Source organism: Chlamydotis macqueenii, chromosome 10, assembly GCF_036417535.1.
Source record: "Chlamydotis macqueenii isolate bChlMac1 chromosome 10, bChlMac1.mat, whole genome shotgun sequence".
In the NCBI taxonomy this organism is placed as follows: Eukaryota; Metazoa; Chordata; class Aves; order Otidiformes; family Otididae; genus Chlamydotis; species Chlamydotis macqueenii.
In genome coordinates, this window is record NC_141565.1 from 15641524 (window position 1) to 15655697 (window position 14174).

The window sequence follows — 14174 nt, forward strand, 5'->3', positions numbered from 1 at the left end:
ATTTCAAAATGTGACTTTTGATGTGGTTGCACAGAACAGAGCATCGTGAGGCTCAGGTCACTGCAGTTTTTTGCATCATCTTAAGGAAAAAAATAAAGCTAGCGCAGTATGATTTTTGTTGGTTTATACCCCTTGACAAGCTTAGTTCTATAGAAGTAATTTGTTTTATATGAAACTAGAAAATTCTAGTCTAGTCACACATCAAGTTCTAAAATGGCAGCTACTCTGAAAAATTAAGATCTCACTTAGTTCAGTTTTAGATCCCATCTGGACCAGTATGGAAGCTGGGACTCATGCACAGATACACTGCCCTCAGTCTAATGTCAAGTAAGGAAAGGATCCCTTATTATCAGGCTCAATGCCTACTAAAAAGAGGAAACTCTTTGTAAACACTTTTTATTGACAATGTTTTGGAAACATCTTAGTTCACAAGTACTGTGTAGAAGCTTCACCCTTTGTAAAACAAAATACATTTCTTGTCACAAATTACAAAGTTTGTGGATTAACACAAAGTGCCTGTCTGCACAGATCTGTAACTGTTTTCCCCTGAAGCATACACAAAACAAGTATTTTTATAAAAAAATTCACAGAAACAGTAGAAAACTATTTTTTGGCTCTGTCTCTCTTGTTGGTTTCAACACAAAGTGAAGACACTTGGACATTCTTCAATAGTACTGTCAGTCTTCATATAACATCTACTGCTTCGCCTCTGTTTCCATCTGAGTTTCTTGAGATTCTTCAGCTTCTGAAAGCTTTTCATCATCTAAAATTCAATATTACTGTTAGTCAAACATGCTTGGCTATATTTACAGGCTATATTGCAGAGCTGTGTCCCATTGAAATATTTTACGTTGATGGTCTTAAATGTGTAGTTATATGTAGTTATATCTCATTTTACAAAATGCTATGTTAAAACAACAACGAAAAATTCCTTCAAAGTTTTTAAGACCGTTATCTGTAACACCTATTACAGCAAACATAGCATCAATTCAAGCAAACAATACTGGATTACTTCAAATTATATGCCTCCTCTTTGCCATTAATGGTTGATTTCACACTGAAGCTGTGTCTTCCAAAATGTTACTTCCTTCGCAAAATTCTACAAGTTGGAAGGCAATCTATACATTCATGTGAAAACGTATTTTGGAGACTAATACTTAAGCAAGTGTTAGTACCACACAATAACCTTCTGCTAAGCCTCACCTAGGATTAACAGTTCATTCTGCTTAAGAAGATCTAGATGGCCTTAGAGAATGAAAGTCTGCTCTTACAGCCATCTCTGTATGTTAATCAGGTCATGCTCAAAGGCTATACCAATTACTCTGCCTTGGAAAGACATGGCAGAAATCCAGCAGTAATATGTAAAACAATATCATCCATATTACAGCATGAAAAGTAAGTGCCGATTTGAAAATATTTAATATTTGTATGACTGAATTCCAGAATTTAGCTCTTGTGTATGACAGTTTTAGTCCCTGCTCTATTACAGACTCACTGTCTGAGTACGTAAGTAATTCAGCTTTCCTGTATTCCAGTTTCTTTTTAGTAAAGCCTCAAATGATACCATCATGGCAGTGACATGTTCTAAACTACTGAAACAAGGATGATACAAGTAAGTTCAGAAACTATGCACAATAATATTTCTCTGTAGGAAATACTTTTTCTGTTAAAAAAAAACAACCAACCAAACAAACTGAAATTGCTAGTTGCCATCCCCACATTTTAAAGAAGTCTGGTGCCTACAGAATAATCTGAAGCTAGTCAGATTATTATATAGTGGCTAGCTTGTAGAAGAAACAAAATTCTGAGGAGTCTCAGGCTCTGGACTACTACTGGGAAAAAAAAATGCTGCCGATGCAAGAGGTCACCAACCTCAATCGCATATAGGTAGCCCACTGCTGGAAGCTGTGATTCCTTTTGATCCGCTGAAACCCAACCCAGTTATCTATGTATATACACCTAGGAACACCACTTACTTTCCAGGGTTTGCTGAAGTTCATGGATGGTGCTCAGGAGAACATGAAACTGCTTTCTTCTCAACTCCAACTAGAACGATAAAATACGTATTTTAGGAAATAGAGAGCACATACAGCCAAACAATCCATAGCAGATTGTCCATTAATTATGTTCCTAATAAATAATTATTTAACAACCTCTATGAAAAATCTACCTTATCTTCAACATTTTCTTTAATGTGAGAAAGATGTTGCAGTTCTTTTCCCAAAGCTTCTAGCTGCCTGAAAAGAAATTGTTACAGTGTTTTTAAAAAGTTCTGTAAAATTCTTGAAAAATAGATGTGAACTAAGTGGAGGAAAAAGAACCATGAAATAAACAGCTTAGGTAAACAAAGCATAACAAATGAAATTACATAGAAATATAAATGTCAACCTATTATGTCATAAACTTGTCATTTCAGGACTTTTGCAGAAAACAAGGCCTCCAAGCTTGAATACAGTTGTACACTGGGCATTTGGACTGGAACAATTTGGTCCTGCCACAAACACTTGACCATACAACGAAAGTTAAAGAAGTGAGTTACATTAAACACCCACAGCATTTTCATAGGCTTCACTAGTTCACAAATTTCTTTAAGTTGACATGAGTAGATTAAATAAAAACAGAGCATCAGCATGGAGAATGTATTTGATAAACCTACACACCCAACACACAAACACAATCCCCAGACACAACAGTTGACCAAACACACAGTCAAGTACCTTCTCTCTGACATTTGCCTGACCAGAGTACTGGATAACATGCAGACTTACAACAGACACATGTAGAATAATCCATGTTTTTGATGAAACTACGTGATACAGGTTATGCCTCAGCACACAGAATTTAACACTGATCCATATAAATACTCATTTCCTTCTCAAAAGCCAGTTTTAATTGATTGCCTCTGGCATTCAGAGGTAAAGGAAACATGCAACATCTATAATCTTCATTATTATCCTTTTGAAATACATCATCTTTCAACACTTCTTTTGTATCTTTCTGCAAGCATTTGATTGTTTTCTGTTCTCACCTGCCCCACCACAATCCTTTTTGAGGTAGGCGAAGAGTAACAGGTACCATAAAGTATATTAGTTTTCAAATGAGGATGGAGCATCCACTCTTACACTCAAACCTCCAGTTTGTCCCTTCTACTTTTCCTCTAAAGCCTACCATAATTTATGCTCCATGTAATGAGAACCATCTGTTTCTTTAAAGGTGAAGTGGACTGAGACTGACCATCTCTGATTAATTATCAGGCAGAGCCATATAGGGGTCAGTGAGGGAATAAAAAAATCTTTTTTCAGAAGCACTGACAGCTGCTGCAACTCATCTGGGCAGGGAACCACAAAAAGGCCTCCAGTCCTACGTAACTCACGATGGCAGGGAAAAAGGTCAGGTTTAGTGCTACCTGAGTGTTGCCTTTTTTTGAGCCAGTATGCTTGGTACCTTGAGGGAATGCATGAAAAGAGGGTTGGGTGTGATATTATCCCTTTCCTATAATGGAAACAGGCTGACAGCTTATAGGCTTATACAGTGATTCTGCTAGTATTTGGTTTCTAGTTTCTGAAAGACTACTATTTGACTAAACCTTGCTGTTTACACTGTGCCATCAGGTATAAGCAGACTGTGAGAAGATGTGCAATTTTTTTCTAACAATGTCCAAGATACATCTGGAATTTTACTTTTTTTACTTTCTGCTTCACAGAATTTTTGCCTAGCCTTCTCATTTTTGTATCTCCTTTTCTAAGACTGAGTGTCATTTCTTGGTCCTCTTAGCAGCTCTTCTGATGCTGAACCCAATTACACTGTGGGCACTGCCATTCAGTAGTTCAGCTCCTGTCGCTTCCTGAATTGGCTCCTGTGCATTACTTCTGACTAAGCTGATAGTACCTTCTCTTCTTTTGTGCTGTATGACTAGTTGTTCCAAGAAACAGTCCCTTAAAAGCATAAAGTATTTTTCTGAACTTTGTTCTATTGTGCCACATGACCTGCAAAAGCTATAAATGTAACTCTCGCAATAAACCATGACATTTCTCTTCACAATAAGTTTTCTCAAGTGTTTCTAGAGATTGAGTTCCATGAAAACCATAACAGTGTTAGTGAGGCTTTCTCCGTTCTGATTTAAGAGTGGTCCTTCTTGATTCACAGTATGATTTTCTGTATGCCTTCTTCAAATTGGAGAGAAAGGAAGCCTTGTAATTAAAACATTGGATGAAAACTTCATCTAGTTCCTGTACTTAAATTCTATTCACTTGGAGAGGTCAGTTAAAGATAAAATACATATGAACCAAGCTCCCTTTAAAAATGTTCTATTCTGTTACAATGCCCTACTTGCCCATCTGTAAGATGGGGATCATACTCTGCTATAGTTCAAGTCTGCGTCTTTGACTACAGATCCGAAGGACTAAGGACAAAAGGGCACACGCTGTAGTCATTCTTCCAGTGGATGAACACACTGGTATTTCTAACCGTAATATACTCTTCAAAAGAGATGACAAAATTAAATTTAAGAAAAGACAAAATGCCAAACTTACTAGCTGTAACTTACCACCATTTCTAGCTTTGCTCCAGAAACTTAGGCTTGGATATGTTAATCAAAATTAGAACAACCCCTCCAAACCTAAACAACCTGGCATCCTCTAAGAAAAAAGTATTATCACTTAGTTGTTTCCATTCTTACTCAATTCTTAATAACTAATCCAATAAAATTCACTTTTGGGAATTCTTTATTATGAAGACTCACTTGATAAATGGCGCATGCTGACTAATGAAGTAAGAAGTAGTCAAGCCTCATGAGAATTGTCCGTAATAATCAAAGTTATGGTAATGAAATCAAGCCACAGAAAAACAACATAATTAAAAAAAAGTCTTCCTTTTGCTATGAAAGGCCATGGAATGTGAAAAGACAGCCTCCCTTTGCAATTTCACTGAAAGTGGGCAACAGGGTAGGTGCAAGCTGTGCTTAAATGAGAACAGTAACTCCATGCTACATCTTTATTTAGGTTAAGAAGAACAAACTTACAGATGCAGTGAGTCTTGGAATGTTTCTGTGTCTTGATAAAGTTAAAAAGATTACATCCCACAACTGCCCAAAATGACCCAAGAGCACAGATAGCGATCCAAATCCAGCAATGACACAAGCAATGCTGTAAGTTATATGCCAGACAAGTTGGACAACAGGTAGGTCTAACCTGCATGCCAGGGCAGGTTATATTGTGGTACACAACGTAGTAATTTATAACCGGGCACGCAGGAAAAACTACTACAAGGAAAACATTAAAAAATAAGATGTAAGAGCTTTCTCTCCTGCTTTCTCTCATTCCACCTTATTTGTTTGTGAGGTATGTATTTTGCATGACTACTGAATCCCTTGCTGGCACACTTTACAGCACTTCCCCTCTCTTTCCTGAGCAAGTCATCCTAGGTAAACTGACATTAGATGTGCATTTACATCGCAGTTCACTTTTTCATCTTAACAATGGAAAAACTTCAAATATAAAACAATTAGCAATGCTTCAGAACCTATACAGGTGGAGATTAATTAAAGAAAGCTGATAAGGACACAATTTTAAAACAAAACCCAAGTTTTTCCTGTGTCAAAAGAAATTACATAGAAGTGAGGAAATGTCAAACTGAAACCAAGGAAAGGTCAAATCTGGTGACTTCTGGCTTACTGGCTTATTATAATGTAATGTAATCTCAGACTTACTTCAGTGTTTCATGTCTGTCTGGATGGTGTTGTATGACTTTTGCCAATGCATCATATTCTGAAAGAAATTTAAATAGTTAGTCTAAATAATTCTGAAAGGATAGATTCAAGAACCAAAAATCAGGTACCATAGAATGATATAGATTCTTTCTGCTTCTTGAAAAAACATTTTAGCATTTTTCAAATTTGTACATAACACCCTATGTATACAAAAAAGTACCTGCAAATATATGTATATTCAAATGTATATAATTTATACCACGCTATAACATTTCAAAGTAGATAATTACATAAGAAGATTTAAAATAAATTTCAGATACGATTGCAGGCCATTATCTACTCAAACTTACATAGTGATAGTGATCCGTAAAGGATGAGGCCAGAAAACACAACCTTCAGATAGCTTTGCATTGCTGCACACTTGGTCTTTTGATCAATTCATAAGCATTGATTTTAGACAGAATCTAATATATAGATACAGAAAATGGTGCTGACAAGATGTTACACATAAACATTTAAGATTTTTAGAAAAAAAAGTACAAAATGCAGCACAAGAAACAATGGGATTTAAAAAAAACCAAAACTGTATTACACATTAAGAAGAACATTATGGTAGTATAGGTAACCAATACAGCCATTTTCTGACATTAAAACTGTCCATATGCCAACTGCCTCATTCATATGGAAAAACTGGTGCTGCAGGGTGGACGTAACATGTCAAAAAACCAAACACTTCAGACCTATGTTTGTGGAGATGTAAGAAGACCTACTGGTTAAGGTTCTTCTAATTTCCAGCTGAGTCTAAAATTATCCACAAAACTGATCAAACAGTTGTATTTTAAAGTGTAACAGGTGAGAGGTTTTAAACACTTTTCTTTTGCATTTTGTTTTTCAAGAAAAAACAAATTCTTGCTTCTCCTTGATTGCTAATCTTTTCGTAAGACAGTATGAAAGGAAAATGTTTTAAGTTTCAATTAAAATCATCCACACATACTTTTAAGAGTAGGGGAAAAACACACCTCTCCTAACAGGTATTCAGTAAAGATACATACAGAGTTGTTGGGCGTTAACTGGCATCACTGTCCCTGTGTATGCCAGCCATTATCTTCCCTTAAGAGCTGAAGGAATACCCTTGCACGATCTTCAGTGCTAGGTGTAAGTCTACTGAACTCTTGTCTCACTGTTAATAATGTGGTTTAGTTCTTCTTAAGTCACCTAAATTGTGACGGGGTGCTTTTGGGATTTTTCTTTGGCCTGCAAACATCTCTCTGAACTACTGTTTTAGGTGCTCCTGATGCTGCATGCCATTGAGATTTACTTGTTGAATCTCGCCTGCCTCATCCACCAACAAACTTTCAGAAGTGAGTGTGGAACCCACCACACAATATACAGTATTCATGATGCCAGTATCTATTCCCTTGCACTTTCAAAAATTTTGAATGTATCTTCTGACAGAATGTATTTTAAAATATAAAGTACTGAAACTGACCAGTGTAAATACAGATACTGCTCCTTACCTTGGCGATTTTTTCGAATCCTTTTTGCTTGCAGGATTTGTTTTTTGCATTCAGAAATCTTCTCATGTGCTGCAGCTATACTACTCTCTTTAAAAAAAAAAAGAACAGAGTTCTATTGAAATGAAACATACATGTAAACAACCCGTTCTGTTGAGTAAAAAAAGCAGAAAGCAGTGTGCAACATGGTGGCCTGCGAGCTCCATCAGCTTCAAAACTACATACGCTTCAACAGGTTAAAAAAGCTTCTATTTGTGTGTATTTTATATACTGGTAAGATGCTTACAGTATATGTATGAGTGCTATCTATTAACAAAAAAACCAAAACCAAACCAACAAACCACTCATCATATGTCTATATTACATTCACCAGAACTGTCTCAAGTGTATTCACAAAAGAGAAATTGTCAAACAGAAACCAGTAATATTTTCTCATCTTTACCTATATCCTTATAGATTTTTTCATAATTCTCCATTTCTCTCAGGTTCATATCATACACGAGAAGAGTCTTTCCCATCGAAAATTCACACTGTGATAAAGTACTCAGCATTCGTTGGTACTGGCTGTAACTGAAACAGACAAGATATTCCTAAGCAGCATAAAAATACTCCCTACCTTTACAAAACAAGAAAACAAAGCCTCATGTAGTGTAAGGAACAGTTAAACAGCAATTATTAAATAAATAATATATTTCAAAGATTCAACATATCATTTTTTGAACGTCCAGTTAGAAACATTGCACCCATTAATTCCTCCATCATGTCTTTACAGGTGTAAAGTATTAAAGCAATGGGCAGATTGATCCAGGGCTTATAAACAGTGCTTCTCTGTACACACAATCATTATATCGTGTTCTCCCGGAATTTATATCCAGTACTAGCACAGACCCCCCAGCAGAATACCACGTTGTCACTCATCTCTTACTACTTTATCCTGTTTTTTGTTGTAGTTTTTTTTTTTTTTTTAAAAGAGAACCACAGCAGCAGAAGTACCAGCAGTACTACCCTTCCCTAACAGAACATGCACAGAACTGCCAACTAAAATATTCGGGTCATGATCCTGTCATAATAGCGGACTCCTGGACGGATCGCGCAGAGGCATGACAATCCTGAGGGCATCTGAACGGCGCTGGCAGATTTCATGATACAGCTTGCAGCCTTCTGTAATTTCTGGCCCATCTCTAGTCCTCATCTCCTACCACAGCACTCGGTGTTTGTACTGGAAACGCCACAGAGCCAAACAGAAAGCAGATGTATACATTTTAACACGGATCTTTTCAAAATGGATCAAGCCCAGTTATTTCACTGAAATGCAAGTTCCAAGACAAAAAAAAACAAAACAAAAGAGAAAACAAATACCCTTCCTCTTGAGATCCGGAATTACACCACTTAATGAAACTCTTCACCAACAAATTGATCCGCCTGTCGTCACCAGCACCATCGCCATCGATCAGAAGTCGCTTGCGGATCACTTCATCTGCGGAAAAACTCCTGTTTAATGGCAGCCGCACCCCAGAGCCGAGCGCGGGTTTCACCCCAGGCCTTCGGGGAACGATTCCCGGGAGCTAAACCGGGAGGATCTGTTAAACAGGCGGCGTCCCGGGGCCCCGGGCCGCAGCGCGGGACTGAGGGACCCTGGGGCCCGGGCGGAGGGGCCTGGGGGCGGGAGGCACCGAAGGCCCGGGCGTGCCCCGGCACGAAGGGCCCGGGAGCGGGGCTGCGAGGCCGGGGCCAGGATGGAGGCCCGTCGGCGGGGTGAGAGGCGGGGGATCGGGCTAGGCCTGAGGCCCAGGCGCGGGGAGCTCTTCCCCGGAGGGCGGCCGGGGCCGTGCGGCGGGCAGGGCCGCGGGAGGCGAGGCGGGCCCGGCGCCGAAGGGAGCCGAGCGGAGCGGGCCGGGCAGGGGTCGGGGCGCGGGGAGGGGAGGGAGGGAGGAAGGAGGGAGGGAGGTCTCACCGTCGGTCACGGCCCCCATGGCGGCGAGTGCCGGAGCCGGCGGGGCGGCGGCAGCAGCGAGTGAGGTCAGCTTCCCACAATGCAGCCGGCGAGAGCGGCGGCCATGGAGGGGGAGGCGGCGGCTGGGGCCTGAGCCGGCTGGCGGCGGACGCGGGGCCCGGCGGCGGCTGCGGCGGGGAGGGCCGGCGGGCGAAGCCTGCGCCCCGCGTGGAACCGGCCCCCTGGCGAGGGGCGGCCCCGCCAGGTGAGGGGCCGACGGGGGAGGGAAGCGGCGGTCCCCGGCGCCCGCAGCCAGGCTCCACCTCCCCGCCCCCGCCACCGCGCCCCCGGCCCCGCCGCCCCCCGCCCGGGCCGCCCCGCCATGCCCCCGGCACATGCTCCCTCGCCCTCGACGCGTCGCGGTGGGGAGGCCACCGGGCTGGGGAGCGCCTCGGATGCGCTCCCGCCTCAGCGTGTCCTCCTGGGGCCGCTGTCGCTGTTGCCCTTTGCAGTCCCGTCCTCCCCTCGCAGGGCTCCTGCATGGCCTCGGCCCTGCGATGGTGGTGGTGACGGCACAGGGGAGCAGGTGGACGGTCCCACCATGGCGCCCAGCGCCCAGGTGATGGTGCCTTCAGGGCGGCGGGTCCCACTGTGGTGGCCAGAGGGAGCGGGACGCCAGCCCCACGGTGCCCAGTCCCTGGTGAGGGTGCGGAGGACATGCCAGTGGCACGGGCGTGAGGGAGCCGGGCCAGCCTGCCCTTGGCCGCTGTTGGGCTCATCCCCCTACTCGATGCTGGGAAGACAGTTGTCAGGGCCTGGGGTGTGCAAAAAATCCTTATTCTGAGCCGTTTCCTGGGGAGTTTGGCTATCGCAAGTGGATAGGAACAAAAGTTGTTTCTTCCTACCCTGAAAAACTAAGCCGGTGCTGGAAAAAAAGGCTAGAGATGTCTGGAGAAAAGAGATACTAAGGTGTTACGGATACCAAGTGTTGAGTTTTAGGCTTTTGGTCCACAGACTTTGACACTTGGGCAGTGCTGAAGCTGGCAGTGTTGCTGTATGGGACACGTTATGGTACGTCCAGAGCCCGCCACCCTCATCCTCCATCTTCATTTTGGTGTGCACACTTAAGTAGCTCAGTACTTTGCATTGGCAATTTTAGGGTCCTGGAGAAAATCAGGGTAAGAAAAGAACAAAGTGAGTGCGTGCTGTAATCTGTGCTTTCCCGGTTTCAGAGCTGTGAGTGATTACCAGGCGCTTTTTTGTTCTGGATAGCAGCATTTAACAGCTATTTGCGGGTTTGTAGATTGTTTTAAGCCAGTACTTTGTCTTCAATAAGTAGCTGGTCAGATTCTTTGGAAGGTGCTCTTGGGAGCTCACATTAAAGGGAGCAGTCATTAAAACTCTGCCTGAACTTTCGAGAATAAAGAGTTTCCAAGATAGAAAACCTGGATAAATGTTCTCCGTTCTTGAAAATTTCATGTATTATTATGTGATTTGTGAGTGATATAATTTTATGTGAAAACATGACTCTCTATATACAAAGTTCAGGCTGAAGAACAGGCCATGAATTCCTGAGCTATGCATGCACTATTAGAAAACCTCACTTTTATGAACTCTGAGTTGGTTGCCGTTTAATACCATTGGTTTGACAAAAACCTGTGTTTTTCCTAAGGCTTTGGTCACTGTGATATAGCCCTAATGTTTTGGCACAGGATGAGAAGACGACCTAGCTGAAATTCTCTGCAGAAATTTTATACAATGTGGTTTGTTGCTGCCTTTCCCTCTTCACGCATTGATTACCTCTTGGAAGTCTTAAGCATCTTGAAGCATCCAGTCTTATCAAGACTTAATATTTTTCTTGCCTTTCTCTGAGCTCTTTCCATTTTCTGAGCCCTTTCTGTTTCTAACATAGAGAGAAGTTGATCTGAACTGGTGACTGTTGTAGGTGAATATCCGCAATTATTTATTTGATCATGTTAGAATACTTTTGTGTTATTTTCTGTCATTTAATCCAATATAATCGTTTCTCACGTTTTGCTCATCATTCCAGTGTTTGTCAGATAGTCTTACTAAACTCTCCACAATGACAGAGAGTCCTTACGTAATTAATTTAAAATACAGCAGTCCATATAATTAGTTAACAATATTTAATGACTTTTCTGCCATTCTGATCTTCATGCGTGTTACTAATTACAAGATTCTTACAAATTCTCTGTTCTGGGTCTTAGGCTCCTAAGAACAACTTAGGTGGGAACAAAGCCATTACTTTTCTTTTTAAGACAGGGCTTTCAGGCATCATCAATGTTCATTAACTTTTCTCTTTTAGAATGGGAAGTAGAACTTGGTAAATACATCATCAGGCTGTGCATTGATGTAGCAGCCTGTTCTCTGTCTTGTTCTCTTTTGCCATTTTAAATATCCGTGAGATGTTTTTGCTCAGGAAGCCGGTTCCAGGTTGCTGGGTTTCTGAACGCAGTTGAGTATTCGCTATGTCTTTGGAGTCTTCTTTCAGTCTGCTCCGTTTCCAAGTAGAGTTCCTCATCTTGTAAGTATGAAACAACCCTTGCTTCACACATATGGAGTGTGTGTTGCACTGGGCTGTATACAAACATGTTTTTTTGCTTTAATTCAGTGTCTTGTATGATGTAGATCTCTGGAGCAGGGTTGACCTACTCTTATTTATTTGTCCTTCACCAGTTTGTATCCTCTGCAGATTCTATCAGCTATAGTCTTCTATATAACCTTTCAACTGACTGACAAAAATATTGAGTAGCACTGGACGTTCTTAAGGCATCAGTATTGGAAATTCATGCCGTAGGAAAAAATGTCTTGCGCAGGGCATAGCACCTTTCTCTGTGCCAGCTCTTTCGGAATATGTACCTCTGCGTGCAAGCTTTCAACCAAGCTAAATGTGGTGGTGTTTTCCCTCTTTCCTTGAATTCCTTTATGTGTGCCATATGGTAAGACCCTGAAGCAGCTTATACACAATAATTTGTTGCACACCTGTCCTTGTCAAAAGTGTTAAATGATCCTCTGTAATGTTTCCAGGTGACTCTGGCTACAAGAAGTGTAAGCTAGGCAAGTTTAGTGCTGTAAGATGTTACACGTGTGTGGAACTGGCTCAGATTTCTCGTCAGTATCCTTTCTTTACTGAAAAAGTGGCTTTTAAGTACACCAGATTTTTTTTTTTTTAAATTGAGGAAATCTGTTAATGTTGAAGTTTTCTTTCCCAAAAAGCAATCTATGAAAGGCAAAGTTTAAAGTGACTTTATACCTCCTCCCCTTTTCTTTAACTGTGTATATTTTTTTATCCTCCAACTGCAGAAGAAGTTAAAGGGGAAGAAGCTTTTTATAGTATTCTAGGCTATAATGAGCTATGATTTTTAGAGCTAAGAAAACAGCTTTAACTATTGATGAGGTGGATTTAAAATATTTTCCTAAGCCTCCCTAATAATTTATGAGGTGGTTTTAGATTCCAGGTTTTCTTCGTGTTGAATAACTTCTAAATCAGACTGTTGTGTGGCACTAAATCTTACAGAGATCTAAGTATGGTAGGTCAAAAACTACAAGGTATTTTTATCCAGTCCAACCTATATTCTTGTCAGAAAGCCATACCAAATTTATTTAGCGAGACCTATTTTCTGTAACGCTATGTTTAGCATTACTTTTTACCACTGTCCTTTATTTCTTTGTTGATTTTGTACCATGATTTTGTGCAAGACTGATACCAAGCTAACGTATTGATGTCACCCTGTTTTCTCATTTTAAATTATGTTAGAGTGTTACATTTTCTTTGCAGTCTTCTTTAGCCTGAAAACTAGCATCAGTGTTTGAAGAGCTTGTAATCTTGTTCTGCAAAAATTCTTAGACACTGGCTGACTAGTTCTGCAGATATTAAAATATTCACTTTTGGCAGACAAACCTGACGTTTTTCAACCCAGTGACAGAGGTAAAAAAGTAGTAGGGTTTCTTTTTTAAAAAAAAAAGTACTAAGCAATGTGGTTCTTAGCCTTGTAAAAAGCTTTCCTAACATGGACCCTTGTGTTTCTGCAGAGCTAGCACATTTTCACAGAATTACAACATAACAAGAGAAGGGAGAGTGAAAATACTTGTTGCAACTGCAGTGACAATAACAATAATTTTAAAATGCAACATTTTATTATCCAAACCGTAATCGATTTTGCTGTCTACTGCCTGTGTTACCAAGATTGATTAAATGTACTGTTAATACCATACTTTAAAACCCAGGCTCCTCTCAGATAATAATGTAACCACAAGTTGTTGACTATGGGATTGTTTTTTTTTTTCTTATTTTTCACTTTGTAATTGAAAGAAGCATGTAAAATTCCAGAATTTTTGACAGAAGCAGTTTGAAAAATACAAGTACTGGAAATACTATGTTTGTTATAAAGACATTTCATTACTACGGCTACTTTTCTCATGAAGGGAGACAAAAGCTTATCTTAGTAATTAAAAAAAAATAGTGTTGAATGGCCCTTTAAAGAACTTTTTCCTTAGTAAGAGCTCTGTCTCTTGGTTAATCTAGATTACACAGGTGACATTCTGATATTGACCTTTTACAGATATCTTCAGAGGAATTATGTAGCGGCTTTCTACATTTCATATCTGGATCCTACTGAATATTTATGACGCTTGAAGATAAATTAATGTACATTTTAAGGTGATCTGTCACTAATTTATTACAGCTTGTCAAACTCAAGTTGAAACTACATGATACTTGAAATTTAGGTATTCCGTGTAGAAAACTGAGCTTCCAGGTTGCAGGGATGCTCCCAGCAAATGAAAGCATGCCCTGCATGCGTGTCAAAAAGTGCTTTAATTGAGGCAGTGGTTAATTATCAGAAGTTAGAAGTGCTACGTGGGGTCATGATGCTTATTACCAGTGACTTGATAGGTTCCCACCTGGCAAGAAAGTCAAGGCTTTTTAGCAGGTATCTTACAAAACTCAGTGTCATGAAACTGCTGCCAGACAGATCAGATCGTTAGCTTTTTCTTTTAA

At 40.5% G+C, this 14174-nt stretch overlaps 1 protein-coding gene across 1 annotated transcript; it reads right to left on the reverse strand.

Moving 5' to 3' along the window:
- Window positions 1-380: 380 nt before the first annotated feature.
- Window positions 381-9308, reverse strand: THOC7 (THO complex subunit 7). The gene is made up of 8 exons (XM_086755387.1): window positions 9176-9308; window positions 8581-8698; window positions 7664-7791; window positions 7225-7311; window positions 5708-5765; window positions 2171-2237; window positions 1977-2046; window positions 381-763 (listed from the first exon to the last, which is right to left on the reverse strand). The coding sequence occupies exons 1-8, from the start codon at window positions 9192-9194 to the stop codon at window positions 696-698; spliced, it is 615 nt and encodes a 204-aa protein (XP_086611513.1). The 5' UTR covers window positions 9195-9308; the 3' UTR covers window positions 381-695.
- Window positions 9309-14174: the final 4866 nt, after the last annotated feature.

Coding starts and splice junctions, on each gene's coding strand:
- THOC7 (XM_086755387.1), bottom strand. Junction 5,766..7,224: donor GATTCGAAAAAATCGCCAAG/GTAAGGAGCAGT, acceptor AATTTCTTTCAG/AATATGATGCATTGGCAAAA. Junction 764..1,976: donor ACTTCAGCAAACCCTGGAAA/GTAAGTGGTGTT, acceptor ATTGAATTTTAG/ATGATGAAAAGCTTTCAGAA.